The sequence below is a fragment of the Rhamphochromis longiceps genome, linkage group LG20, assembly GCF_057381845.1.
Source record: "Rhamphochromis longiceps isolate RC_006_pf linkage group LG20, R_longiceps_female_GT1.1, whole genome shotgun sequence".
NCBI lineage: Eukaryota > Metazoa > Chordata > Actinopteri > Cichliformes > Cichlidae > Rhamphochromis > Rhamphochromis longiceps.
In genome coordinates, this window is record NC_140576.1 from 31,894,041 (window position 1) to 31,908,880 (window position 14,840).

Sequence of the window (14,840 nt, forward strand, 5' to 3'; positions counted from 1 at the left end):
TGTGGGTTACATAAATGCTTTTGCGTCTATGCTAGGCCTTGAACACGAGTGTAACATGCAGCAATAGTGACACAGAAGTGAAAGAGTGGGAACCCTCCCCACATAAGAGCTGCACTTCACTTTACCTGGTAAGAAATTCCCATTTCTTTAATCTAGTTAATCATAGTTTATCGGACACTGCTGTTGATTATTACGAGCAGCATGAAATACATTTGCACAGCAGATGCTTGATTCTTTATGACTGGAAAAAACATGGCAAAAATCTTCCTTTAACCTTTTGTTATTCGCTAGTCTGTCTTGGATGCTTTGATATTATCCAGTTATATTTTCCCGATATATACTGTAAACCGGTGACTAATGTAACATTCAGTTGAGTGTCAGAATGTCTCCGTTAGTTTATTACAAAGCCACTAGATGTCACTATTCGACTGATGTGGCGCTCAGCACCTGCTAAATGTAGCAATGTCCTGTCAGAACTTCTTCATGATGCCACCCCGGACAAAAGCATTAGTTGAAGGTTGACTGACAAAAGAGGCAACATCCACGCCCGGGAGCACTTTGGTAAGTAATGCATTTTTTCATTTGTATTTTTTAAGCCACACTCTTTTCAACGCTGAGCTTTTATGTATATTTAAGAAAGGGAAGTCTTTAACGGGTGAGTTATTGCCCGTGGTTCCTGAAAACATAGCTCCTCCCACTACTCTTTTTATGCACACATTGTGAATTTAAAAGTGTTGTTGCTTAACCACTAAACAAATTGCATGAATTTGTGCTAGCTGAGATTCACAAGATTTTTTTATCATCCTGTCTCACTTCAATTACAAAAATGTCTGCTGTACAGTAAGGTAGGTACATGAAGACTTCCCAAAGCTCTGAGTGGATTACTGCTGAGCAACTAAGGGTGATTATCTTTGACACTTGCGCTCCCTCTTTCTTCTGTCTTAGGCTCTATCCCTACATGCGTTTCTCCTCCACTTGGCTTGTGTATTTAAAATATTGTACAACTGACTAGACTGCTTTTGATTAAGATCACCTGTTTTGACTGTTTATGTGCATAAATATATGTTTGTTTTCCCCTACCATCCCCTTTGCTACATATTTATGCAATAGAACACCCGGGTGACTTTAGGACCCTGTGAGAGAAACCCACAGGGGGCGCGGCAATATTTTTAATCTGACCACAGAACCTGTTAGCTTCCTCTTACATTCTGTAAGACAGTTTAGAAGTTCCCTTACACCAGTTCCTTCATGTGAGAGCTACAATACAGAAGTGCTCTGTAGCGGAGCAACGTAACAGCCTCAGTCCTGTCCCCAAGCTTAGCAAGCCTATCCATGACCTGTGGACAAGGACCTTTGTGCCATGAAATGCCTATGAAAACTGCCCTATCCCACACAGTGAAGATCCAGCTATGGACCAGCAGGTCAGGATTCTGAGAAGCTTCCTGGATGACCTGGAAAGACAGGAGGCTGCGGCTGAGGAGACACCTAACGGCATTGCTGGGGAGTTTGTGGTGAGTTAACAGTAATGTTCCTCTTGTTTAAGTACAGCTAAAAATTCTCAACCCAGAAGACATGCTGTATTTCTCGATGGGTTTTCACATTCACACGCTAAAAAAAGGTGTATTTTTATATTGACAGTAAGCACGGCGAAACTGAAAGTTCTTAGTCTTCCCGATTTTTAGGTTTTTTACAAAAGACATCACACTGAGGGAAGTACCACACTGGTATTTTTCGGAGGGTTCCAACGCCATTTTCATTCTTCCTCTTTGTATTGATGCTTGTCACTAAAGGCACAACAAGGAAGAAGTGTAAGCAAAAGTCCTGTAACACGACTGACGACTAGCAGCAACAACAACCACACACACACACACACACACACACACACACACACAGAGAAACACACTCACGCAAACATACTAAATTGTGCCTGAGAAGTGTTAACCCCAGGGTGACATCATCTGTGGGCTGCTGCCATGGTGATGAGTGACATGGCGGTGCCTGAAGACAGCACTGTGTGCTTCACATGCTGCCCCTCTGCTGTCATACTGCTGCCACCCCAACCACTCCAGAGGAAAGAGTCCATTGCATCACTTCCTCTGAGGACAAAAAGCACTTTGTAGTGTTAGAGAAGTGCAGATGTATTTCAAGTCCTTTAGCAGACTCTTTTAGATCTGCCTCAACTGGCCTCAGAACAAAAAGACCAATGTCTCAACAAGTCCTGCAAGCACAAACATGAGTTTAACTTGAGAGTCCGAGCTTCCGCTTAGGTGATTTAGAATCGAGGTCCTCTCAGTTTGTCAGCCATCATGTCAGTTTGAGCTCGAATGAGTCACAGATTCTTCGTCTGAGGCTGAATCACATAAAAACTGACCACATGTGACAATGTGCCATTGGTCACATGTAATTTGCTGGTTACATGCCCACTTTTTATTCACTCTCCTCTATCAGTTGCTAATGACCTTAAAGCATCTGCACTATGAAAAAAGAGCTTTTCCAGTAAATGCACAGGAAACACTACCATGAAACTCATATTACCCATCTGCTGTTTTGGCTAATTAAATATAATTTAGACGCATTTACATGATACCCGTAGCTTGGAGATTGTTTCAGTATGACACATCAGCAAAACATGACAAAAATAGCTCTTTGGCATTTAGATAGCGTCTAGGAACTATGATGAAAAGTCTTTATGAATGCAACGCATTTACATTTCTTTTTGTGTTTTTCAGAGGTTGAAAAGTCAGTCAACAAAGTACCGAACGGACAAGACGTATCCTAGCAAAACAGCAGAAAAGCAGGAAAACATCAAGAAGAACCGATACAAGGACATTCTGCCCTGTAAGCTTGTTTAAATGTATAAAAATACAACAGTTTTACAGTTTTCTGCATTAACACTGTAAAGGAATACTTCTAGATTACCTATAGTGTTGTGCCAGTGACCCAAAAAACCCATATAAACAGTATGTAATGCTCCATCAACATATCTACTTAAGTTTCTTATATTTATTTAAATTAGACAAGGTAGACTAGATCCTAGGAAAAGCTTACAAACATTAACATATTTTATTATATTTTCATCTTTATTTTATTCTAATTCTGTTCATTTCTTTTGCCACAAGGTGAGAACGTAAAGCACACTCTGAATCTTTTTAGGTTTTCCAACATTCATAACTACATATTTTTCTTTTTGTAGTTGACCACACCAGAGTAAAGCTTACTCTTGTCACATCAAAAAATGACACAGACTACATCAACGCCAGTTTCCTCAAGGTAAAGAACAAGGTCCCTTTTAGCTTATATCCACTGATGGCTCAGCTTCTACACATTTAATTGACAAACAACGTAAGTGCACTATTTAGGCTGCTTTAGCCTGGCCACAGTGGATTGGCCACTTTACAAACCAACTGTACCCCAGCTTCTCTTTTTTATGCTGTTCGAAGCTTTTTAACATTATCTGTGGTTGCACTGATCTCTGCTACATTCTGAGCCAGAGTCTTGCTGCTGCTCTCTCTGCCAATATCTGTGAGTGGAAGGCTAGGGAGGTATATGCTGCCAAATAGTTGCTGCATTAGAGATAACAGGTTTCTTTTGGCCACGGGGGTCCCGACTGAAATATGGTTTGTGCAAATGTAACTACTGTGTTTTGTGTGCAGGGAGTATCAAACTCCAGGGCTTACATTGCTACTCAGGGTCCTCTGCCCCACACAGTAGTGGACTTCTTGAGGATGCTTTGGGAATACAAGATAGAGGTAAGGTCTACACCACAAGGTGCATTTAAGATAGCACAACTTGCTTTATTTCTTCAGTTGAAAATTAAATTAAGATTAAAAGAGCTGTGACTTTGTCCACAGTAGCTGAAACACAGATCCCCATCCCAGTTCACATATCTTTTAAAAATGTTTTATTTATTTATTTTTAGATCTATGATTTTTTTTTTTTTTACACATCTTCATGATTCTAGGTTGTCGTGATGGCCTGTCGAGAGTTTGAGATGGGAAAGGTAAACTTCTCTCTGCTTTCCACTTTTTTTCTCACCATACAGAATTTTCTCTATATTTGTATGTTTATACACCAGCCTGGTGTCAGTTTGTTAACTATTATCGTTTGATGTATTGTATGATTGATTTTTTGTGTTTAGAAAAAGTGTGAGGTTTACTGGCCACAGAAACACGAGGAGCCGTTCGTTTGTGAGCCTTTTAAAGTTTACTGTGTGAGTACTTTTTGTTCTCTATTCATATTTTCAAGATGAATAGGTTAATGGATCTGATGCAAAAACTTATACTGAATATATACTATAGTATTTGCTATACTGAATATATTTAACTACTTTACAAAACAAAAACTGGCTGCTCAACATTGGATTTTCTCTAATCCACACAGGGTCAACATTATTCATACGGTCTCAAATACATACAACTAATATTTGGTTAAATGTCCCTTAGCAAGTCGCGCCTCACCCAGATTTGCTTTGCTTTTTGTAGCTTGGCATAACTCTGGTTGGATATTTGACCACTCTTCTTGACAGAGTTGGTAGAGTTGATTTAAATTGGTTGGTTTCTTAGCATAGCTTATAACCACACTCCACAAATTAGATATCATTAAATTTAAAAACCCTCAGCTTTTGTCATTGTGGCCAAATGGCTTAACCTTTGTCTTGTCTGACCATAAAATTTCTAAGCCAAAGGCCTTTGGCTTGTTTATTTGGGCACCTGTAAATTTCACTTGAGATTTAAGGGGTCAATTTTAGAGCAGGGCTTTTTTTCTTGGTGAGCAGCCTCTCAGTCCATGGCAACGTAAAACTCGGTTCGTTACAATTTTAAAAAAGACTTTCCCATTTTGTGTAAATCTACAGGTCTCCATAGATTTTCACTGTACCTTCGCATTGTTCTGAGCATTGTTCAATCCAACCAGTGCTGTCAATCCAATTCTTTTTAAGCTAAAGGATTTTTTGACTTTTTATGTATAAATTTGAGCCTGTGGAGATTAGTGAAAATCCCAAATAAGCCCCAAATTACCGTTCACACCCATGATGAATCTCTGTAAACTGACCAGTACTGTATGCCATGCACATACACTATACCTAATTATAGTTTTTTTAAAGTCTTACATTGTTTTACCATAATTTTGTAAGCAGCAAGATCAAGAATTTAGGTTAAAGAAAAACTTTTTGTGCAGGACTCTGAAGAAAGCAAAGGAGACTATCTGACCAGGACCCTAAGGTTGACCTATCACAATGTAAGCACTGTTTATAGCCAGCCTAACTTTTGTGGTTGTATTTGACTGTTGGGTTTGAACCGCAAAATATAACTATGAAGTTTAATGTGCTCTAAAAAGACGCTTGCATTCTAAATGTGTACAATACTTTGAATTTTTTTCAGAGTTCCCGAACCTTGAAACAGTTGCACTATGTCAACTGGCCAGATCACGGAGTACCGGACTCCATCCCTCCCATTCTGGACATATTGCATGAGATGCGCTCTTATCAAGCCCATGATGACGTCCCTATTTGCATCCACTGCAGGTCAGGCATTTGAATAGAACTTGAACTTACTGCATGGCTGGAGTTAGGTGTTAAGGCAAAATATACATCCTGTTAACATATGAGTGAAGTGGATTGTCTTGCTCAAAAATGAGCTGCAAAGCTGATCTTTATTTTTTAATAGGTAATGCTTATATTGTTGGAAGCTCTGTTCATCGTTCTTAAGAAAAATGTTCTTGATGCTGTTTAGCGAAACCAGAAATGAATCAGAATGTACACAGCTCAACCTTTAAAGTAAAAGGTGCACCGGTCCAACTGAAAGGAGGCTTTTGTCACTGTTGGTTTCACATGCTTAAATTTCACATCCTGTCACTCAGGACAACTTGAATCACCAGCTTGGGGTCAATTTTTGTAGCGATTGATTTTCTAAATATAATGTAAATTAGATTGCGTTGCTTTTTAATGCAAAGAAATCAGAATATGGTGTTGGTCTTCTCTCAAGTATTTCAAAGTATTTCTTTTAACTGGATTCAAGAAATAATTCAATTGATTTCAACTAAAAATGAAACTACACGTGAAAAAAATATTTCAGGTAAATGAAAACGTGACTCTTTTATTCTTGTACGTTGTTTTTGTTTTAAATAGTTTGAAAGTTCGCGTGCGATTTTTTTTTTTTTTTTTTTAAAGTAAAGCATGAAGCCATTATAGAAATTGAGGTTGTTGTCACTCTTTTATTCTTTACTTATATTTCTGAACATCGCTTTGTTATCTGATCAGTACACGCACGAGCAGAAACTACCACACTGTATGAAATGCCATCGCTCCTTTCTAACATGTTAAAGAAAAAAAGCAGATCAAAGGAGAACTGTGCTTTTGGTTGTGATCGAGTTTGTACTGCTTGTGGGCAACGTGTACAGGTCCCCAGCAATATGGCTTCGAGGTTAGACGCTATTCTTTTAACAGGAAATGTTTGTAGGTGGTTGGCCAAAACCCCACTGGGTTGTAAAGTATATATGTATACATTTCCCCCTAAAATTTTCCAGCACTTACACTATGGCTAAAGCAAGAGCTTGTGACTTAGATAAGTCCAAATAGAAAACCTTGGGGCATGTGGGATTGCACCTGTGTGAGCTTGTCAGTTGTGTAGAAAGTTTGTATCATTTTGTTTCCAGTTCTGCATCATACTTTCCCTCTGAGGAAACACAAACAAGTATAGATTTGTCACATACTGTTACTTTGTCACATACTGATTGTTTTTTTTTTTACATAAATACATATTATATTTTTTATATGCTTATGCTTAACTAAACTGTTCAGAAACTATTAACATGTGAAACCATGACACTCCTCATGACGAGTCAGCCATGTACTGTTGAGTTTGTAGCAGATATAACCTAACCTACATATCACGAAGCCACCCCACATCTGTGACAGGTCACCACAACATGGTTGCTAAAACTATCATTAAAGTTTTATTTTTTTATTGCGCCAGTTTTCATTGGTTTTCTTGTCCTGAGAAAGAGTTTTGTACTTAATTCAGCTGACGAGGGGAGTCGTAAGCTGTGAATAGTTACAGACATTGCTGCAGTGGTTGTGGTTTAGCCATTAGATGTACCATCGTACCTAATGCCTTCTTCCGCTATGCTACATATATGTAGGGCAAGTATAGCATAGTTGAAGAAGCATATGGGCAGTTATACTGCAAATGTCTGAAAAATGTGACGTTTTTCTGTTGTGTATTTGCAGTGCTGGCTGTGGTAGAACAGGAGCCTTGTGTGTCATTGATTATACCTGGAACCTCCTAAAGAAACAGGTTAGCTATTCTTCTCTGCCTTGCTGTACATTTTGTACGACAGATGCGTTTAACTGTAAAATTGCCAACCTTTCCATTACTTTTGTGTGCTCGTTTATAGATGATCACTTCAGATTTCAGCATCTACAATTTAGTTCAAAGCATGAGAACCCAGAGGCCATCTTTAGTTCAAACCAAGGTACCTGATGTTTTTTTAATATAATGCAAACCATCACATCTAACAAGTCTTCCAATCAACAGAAACAAATTTCAAGCAATTTATATAACAGTAATGCCAGTTAATGTCAGTTTTGTTTCGTGAATCGTGCCCCAAAGTTATGCTACCTAACAGAACAAATTCTTGTTGTTTAATCTCAGGAACAATATGACCTTGTCTACAGAACCATCAAGTTACTATTTCAGAGATATTTGCAGTCTGTAGATGAACAGACTTTCCAAAACGAGGTAAGTAACCAGAGATTTATTATTGTTAGTGAGCTTAGACAGAGACTAGCTAGAAGCAGAGACGACATGGTTTTGGTTGTGTGCTTCATCAACGCATACCGAAACGCACAGCCATCTGAATCTGTAAAACAGAAACAGTAGATGTGGCAGGCTTTCTTGTGGTTTCAGCAACATTAAAATAGAATCTAGTCACATGATCAAAGCGGAAAATCATCAAACTGGCAGATTTGAAAATTAACTAAGAAGGCAGTGACACCTCTGTGCTCTGTTGAAACTGCTGCTGTACACTTCTTTTATTTACTGTTAAGCAAAATATTAAACGGAGCTGAGAACATTCGTATTTTACAAGCATACTGAATTTACATGCAAATTATAATCAATAATCTATTCTTGATGCAACTCATACTCCTCTTAAAGGTCTCTGAGATCTTTATCCCAGGTGAGGAGTCTGGTTTTCTGCCACAATTTCAGCATCTGCTTGACGAGGAACGGGCCTTCCTACCACAGTACAACAGTCCTTTGGCTTCTTCAGAAAACCTACTTTTCTTGAACGCCAAGGACATGCACAAAGACCAGCAACAATGGCCTCTGTTCCAGACCTCTCCTGAGTCAGTTCCCCAGGACCTGAATGAAGTACCCTGGATGGTGCATGCAAATCAGAGAATTCCTTCAGCAGAAGAAGAATTGGTTGCAGAGAGTGATAGTGTACCATCACTGATCCGTCAGCCCTCACCAGATCTAGCAGCAGCCATTTGTTCAATGGTGGAGGACCCCTACTTTGACACTGGTTTGAGTTCTCCGTCATCAGATGGGGGACACACGGGTGCTGCTGAGGAGACCACAGAATGGACATTTAGCCCTCTTTTCAGTGCACCCTCATTATTTTTGAATGACCACACTCTGGAGGCCAACTCACCTGCTTCAGGTCAGTGCTAGTGCCTGTGCATGTGTTAGTTTCAAGATGAGCAACAAATAGCAGCTGATTTTTCTGTTTTTGCAGACACCGGTGAAGTCTGTACTTCTGGAGAAGACCCTCCTCCACTACCTGAACGAACCCCAGAATCCTACATGCTGGCTGTGGATACAGGTTAGGGCCCATAGTGAACATACATCTGGAATATGAGCTGTTAGCTTAAGGGATGCTTACTTAAATGATGCAACATGTTGCAATTTTGTCTTTCAGAGGTATCTGACCCTTTTGAAAGGTTATTAGTTATTCCACACGATGCTGCTGCTGATGCACTTACAGAAATTAGTGGTAAGAACACGTAACTGGAAAATAAAATGAGACTATTAAGTATGTAGATGTCTGCAACATATTACACACAGTTTCCAATGCATCAACCGTTTACTGAGCACTTGCAATAAGATCTTATTTGATCAAAATCCTTCATATTGCAATCATGTTATTCAGCAAGTGCACTATTATTGATACACTATGATACTTTTCCTTACTTCCAGGCAGTCCCCCCTCACCTGCACCCCCACTTCCAGAAAGAACCCCTGAATCTTTTGAGCTGGCTATTGATCAGGGTAACTTTATAATTTCAGAAATCTCAATGATGAAACAGTAATTTTAAAAAATGAAAAAGCTTTTTCAGGTATTTCAGTTTTCATAAAAAGACAATTGATTAATGAAATTGCTTATTTTGGCTTTTCAGCTCCCGTGGAGCAGAAATTAGAGGTCATACCAGCAGTCGCACCAGCGGTGAACCTGAATGTAATAGGAATGTCTTCAGAATGGTTTGGCAACTCAAATCTTGGAGCCACTACATTTCAGAATGAGAGGAAATCTTTTGAGAGGAGTAAGGTAAGAAAGAATTCTCTAGACAGAATTCCTGCAAAATGTGTCAGTAATGCTGAGAAATAGAAAAAGAAAGAATCAACAGTCCATTAAATATATAATCAATCTACCGGTTACTTAAGCAGCTTTCTTGTATTAGTCATCGTGATCTATAAACAAAACATGTTGCAGGAGGTTATCTCGCTTATCTCTAGTGTTGCGCTGCAGCAAATTAAGGAACTGGTCGTTCTAACCAAACCTGAGACTTATAGACATTGTCAAATTTTTATATTATTCGAAATACATGCAGAGCTTAAAATAAATAATAGCTCTTACTCTTGACTGCGGTTATTCTCAGTCACCAGACTGATAACTGGTTTTTGGGTTTCTCGCTCACGAGGCTTTGCAGCTTCAACAAACACAGTCGTAAAAGGTTGGGACACTGTGTAAAGTACAAATAAGAACAGAATGCAATGGTCTGCAAAACTCAGAATCACATAATTTATTCACAGTAGAAAACAGAAAACAAATCAAGACAAACATTTGAAGAAAAAGACTGGCTCATTTTGAATTTGATTGCAGCAACATGTCTCAAAAATGTTGGGATGGGGTTGCATGCACCTTTCAGCCATGATGGTGCTTTTGCAGACGTGCAAACTGCCGATTACATAGGCAATAATGCACCCCTGTACCATCAGAGACACAGGCTTTTGAACCGAGTGCTGATAACAAGCGACGTGGTGCCACTTCTCTTTAGTTCAGAGGAAACGGCATCCATGCTCTCCAGAAAGAATTTCAAATTTACAGTTTTCCACATTGCCTTTTAAATGAGCTTTGGTTTAAAAGGATGGTGGCCTTTCTAGATCATGTGTGCATCTTATTCTTTGCATGATTGAGTTTTAACAAGTACTTGTGCATGGTGTGGTAAACTGTGTTCACAGACTGATTTTTGTGTTCCTAAGTCCATGCAGCGATTTCCGTGACAAAACCATTCATGTTTTCAATGCAGTGCCACCCGAGGGCATCCAATGTTGATTTTCAGCCTTGTCCCTTGCACGCTCTTGGTGATGAAATATTTATACAATTTTACACTGAGCAACATTATGAATGTGCTTGTAGATACAGTTGTTTGCAGATTGGCGAGCCTCTTGCCATCTTTCATTCTGCCTCTAAAAGATGCTCCTTTTTCCTCCAAGTCATGGTACTGACTGTTGCTAAGTGATCTTAGCAACAGTGATGACTTATTTGTACAATTGTCTACTGTGTTTTTTTTAGTACCTCTTGTTTTTCCTGCCTTTTGTTGCTGGTTACCAGTTTATTTATACATGTTGCTACAATCAAATTCAAAATGAGCTAATAGTTTTTCCCAAAGTGGGACGGTTTCTCAGTTTAAACATTTAAAATGTTTTCTGTGTTCTGTTGCAAATAAAATATGACTTCATGAGATTTACTTAATCTTAATTTCTGTTTTCATTTACTGCTTTTCTGGAATCGGGTCTGGAATCAGTTTGTATGTGTTATTCATTTTACTCATTTACAGTAGTTATTAGTAATTATGTGCATCCCAGAACATGTGGGTGCAATGTCACACCCAGAAATGTCACAATGACACACGTCAAGGTTTGTGATAACTCACGTTGTTGATTCACTACCGTTTTCAAAACCATTTCCCTTACAAAACAATAGCGGTAACTGTTTAGATGTAGTAAGAATAAATGCCTTGCTGAGTATTATCCCTGTTGTGTTTGTACATGGTTAGTGGTTGTGTAGTTTCCCTTTCGCTTCCTTTTAGTTCTGCGAACAAACTTTTGCTTGCAAGGAGAGAAAGAGGAGTTAAAAAAATATTTAAAAGGTCATTATAATTAACGTAGTCATTTAGCGACAGTTAATGTTAGATTTCATGATCTAAAATAAAACTGAAATTAATGTATACTGTTTTGGAAATATTTCTGAGATGTAGATATAGATAACCGTGGGTCACTTTTCTTTCTTGTAGAGTCTAAAAGTGAAAATGACCTTCACAGGTAAGATTTGATTTATTATTAACAGCGTAATAAACTATACCTATATAAAATTCTACAATGATAAAAAAAATTAAATTTTACATTTTCATAAATTCTCACAATTAGCAGGATATTTCTACATGTGCATTGCGATGATTTATATAGCATTGCTTTTTTGTACTGTAGGACCAGTAAATGATCCTGACCTTTCTTCAAACTGTACTTACTCTCCGTCTGTGGAGCCGCTATCTCCCCCACAGCCTGCCAAAGGTACGATCTAGCTTTGATGTTTGCCTTCAAGTCTTGTTTTAGAGTAAAACACTTGCATGCAAAACAGTGAATGAGGTAACTGTTACCTAATAAGAAATGTAAAAGTTTACGGTTGGTTGTATTTGATTGTGCAGCCGAGCGCAGTCTGACACCTCCCCTTCCAGAGAGAACTCGACAATCCTTCATCCTCGCCACGGAAGAAAGTGAGTATACCATCACCTGCTTATAGCAGCGATAGCTACAGCTGTGTATTTGAACAGCAGTACTCGATGTCTATGGGGTTTTTTTTATTTGTTTTTTTGTTTGTTTAGTTCTTGAGCCAACCGCCATTTTCCCACAACCGTTAGAAATAGCGCACCCCTCAACAAGGGTGGGTATATCATCTGAGTGGGATGGCACTTCTCAGCCCAAGAATTTCCACGATGCTGTCATGAGCAGGAGCAAGGTAATGGTGGTAAAATAGCTCCAAGGCAATAGAACACGCTGTTCTAAATAAGACAGCAAACAAGCAAAACAGTGATTAAAATGATAAGTTCCATAAGACATTTAACATTTTTGTTTTTAAACACTTCCCCACAGAGTGTTCGACCTAAAAGTTCAAGACAAGGTAGGTTGTTCAGTTCAATGATTGATGATACCCCCCTCTTTAGATGTGAGATTAAGCGATTTTCCATTGAAAGGCTATAAATAGCAATATTTGATCATAATCATAAGCTTTTTGTGGTTTCTAGTGAGCAGTGGCTTTTGCATATACACAGAGCTCTTATTAAGACTGTTTCAAAGTTAGGAACAGAAACTATAGACTATAACAAGTTTGGATTTTAATCGGTTTAGTCCAGTGACCAAACTGTTTTACTTACTGTTACATAAAAAATACTGTTTGATGATTTTAAATGGTGTCAAAAGTTTGTTTGTTGCTTTGAAAATGTTGGCGTACACTGGGAGGCATGATATGATAAAACAAGTGATGAAAGCTTGACTTTTAAATTGCTACTTGTTTTATTCATGATTAATCTAAATGCTTCTTTATGTGCTGGGTGTAGTTTATCATTGTGTTTCCACTGCAGAGCCCCCAACTGTAGTTCAGCCGATCGCTCCACCTACTGTGTTTGTAGCTGAAGGAGGAAGTGGTGAGTTGGTTCAGGCATTAAACAAAATACACAGTAGCCTCTCTCACACACACTGTTATTAGAAGACCTGTGTACCAAGTGCTTTGCTATAAGACTTCACAACATAGGGATTATTCTTGATGTGAAAAGCAGATCGCGTTAGAGGTCGCGCTTGGTGAAATTTCAAACACAAATTATTTCATTTTCTTTCTGTTTCTGTGTTAATCAGCTCAAGCGGAACACTGTGATGTGAACCGCAGAGCCTCCCTGAACAACGAGAAATCAGTAAACAAATCAGACAAAAACAGCGAAAAGGCCATGAGTAGAACGAAGGTAAACGTAAACTATACAAGTACATAGTTGCACGTTTCAGGGATATTTGAAAGGATATCGGCTCTAATTTGTGTTTTTGTTTCCTTTGCCTAGAGTCTAAGATTTTTTAAACACAAACAAAGACGTAAGTATGCTAAGATAAAACTTTGATATGGTCCTGATATCAGAAAGCTTAAACTAATAGATCTGTAAATTCTCATATCCTTAGCAAAAACTGCCCCTCCAATGCCTCCTACTCAACCTGGAGCGTCATCTCAACCATGCAGTGTTTTTTCAGTGTTCAAGTTTGGTAGGCCTACATATACTGTAACCAATCATATGTATTTCAGTATCACATAATACATTATAACATCATTTTTATCACCCGCAGGATTTGGAAACCGTTTTGGAAAGCCGAAAGGCCCCAGGAAATATCCTGACACTTGGGTCTGACTTCTCTGGAAACATAAAAAGTAGAAGCGTTTTTTATGATGGTCACAGTGACACATTGCATTGCTAGAAGATTCGTCTCATTGCCTCAGGACTAAGTGGCGATCAAACAAGCACCAGCACTAGAGCACCCCCAACAGGAGAGTCTTGGTACCTGCTCTGAATATGTTACGTACGATTTATGAACAAAAATGGATTTTAATTAAAAAACAGTAGCTTTAAAAGAAAAACATGGACAGCCACTAAGATGAATGACTTGAAAGTTCAAACTCAGGAATGCTAGTCATTAGAATAACTTGTGTGCAGAAGTAAGCAGTGAGAAGTTTTAACACTTCTTGCATTAAAGCTCAAAGCAATGCTGTCAAATCTGGCATGCAAGAAATATATTTTGATATGTGCCTTTATGCTTTCAGCATAACATGAAACGGGTATGCTACTTTGTGTTCATTACTTGACTTTTTCTGGGAAATAGAGCTCGTTACTCAATGTCGGTTTGCCATATTTGACATGACCACCTGCGGTTTTTAAATGTTTTAAAAACTACTAACACCACCTTAAAAGACATGTCCAGTTAATGGACCATTGAATATGCATATTTAATATGCATATGTTGCAACTGTAAAGCTTAACTATATTACATACACTGGTTACACACAAATTATTTATTAAAAAATATTGACAGTATGCATTCTAATTGTGTTTTTTCCCTCTTGTTTAACAAGACGAGATCACATTACAAACAACAGAAAACCATGTTTCTGGCACACAGAGCATCGCGACATGAAATGACAAAACCCTGATATGACAGGGCTGTGATGGGGTGGTTTTTTTTTCTACATCAATTTATTAAGTTAAGACCACGTGAAAGCCACATTTCTGACAAAAAAATAAGTCATTTTTCTCCTAGTTTGGGATATGAAAGGCCTAATCTTCTAAAACGATGATGCTATTATTATTTGCTTTTGGATATCATGCAAATGTAAAAGGATCATGTGAGCAACTTTTTTTTTTTAAATAACAAAAACATGGTACACTATGGCTGTTTAGCCTCTCCCCATTTTACCATCCTACTCAACAAATAAACCTTGCAGGTTTAAATGAGGCTTACTACATACAGTACAAGGCACTAAGATGTAGTCAGTGGTATAGCAAAGGCAGCAAAACACCATCACTTCCT

The 14,840-nt window shown here is 38.4% G+C and overlaps 1 protein-coding gene across 3 annotated transcripts; it reads left to right on the forward strand.

Annotated features, from left to right (window-relative positions):
• The first annotated feature begins 1 nt into the window (after position 1).
• Positions 2-14,353, forward strand: ptpn22 (protein tyrosine phosphatase non-receptor type 22). Of its 3 annotated transcripts, XM_085393398.1 has the most exons (28): positions 2-128; positions 475-561; positions 1,397-1,511; positions 2,730-2,838; positions 3,194-3,270; positions 3,654-3,749; positions 3,962-4,000; positions 4,139-4,210; positions 5,176-5,235; positions 5,379-5,521; positions 7,226-7,292; positions 7,393-7,470; positions 7,650-7,736; positions 8,154-8,661; positions 8,737-8,823; positions 8,920-8,994; positions 9,198-9,269; positions 9,398-9,546; positions 11,516-11,543; positions 11,709-11,792; positions 11,927-11,995; positions 12,104-12,237; positions 12,372-12,399; positions 12,836-12,922; positions 13,131-13,234; positions 13,328-13,358; positions 13,443-13,523; positions 13,605-14,353. In XM_085393398.1, exons 3-28 carry the CDS (start codon positions 1,410-1,412, stop codon positions 13,664-13,666), a joined length of 2,529 nt encoding a protein of 842 aa, XP_085249524.1. In that variant the 5' UTR covers positions 2-128; positions 475-561; positions 1,397-1,409; the 3' UTR covers positions 13,667-14,353. The 3 variants fall into 3 exon arrangements, with proteins under 3 accessions (XP_085249524.1, XP_085249525.1, XP_085249526.1); XM_085393399.1 differs by lacking the exons at positions 2-128; positions 475-561 and adding an exon at positions 841-901; XM_085393400.1 differs by lacking the exons at positions 2-128; positions 475-561 and having other exon boundaries at positions 995-1,511; positions 12,860-12,922.
• Positions 14,354-14,840: the final 487 nt, after the last annotated feature.

Bases quoted from the DNA above. Each gene is read 5' to 3' on its own strand.
- ptpn22 (XM_085393398.1), top strand. From the start codon at position 1,410: ATGGACCAGCAGGTCAGGATTCTGAGAAGCTTCCTGGATGACCTGGAA. The intron at 5,522-7,225 runs GTCAGGCATTTG...GTGTATTTGCAG, and splicing joins CCTATTTGCATCCACTGCAG to TGCTGGCTGTGGTAGAACAG. The intron at 13,524-13,604 runs GTAGGCCTACAT...TATCACCCGCAG, and splicing joins TTTTTCAGTGTTCAAGTTTG to GATTTGGAAACCGTTTTGGA.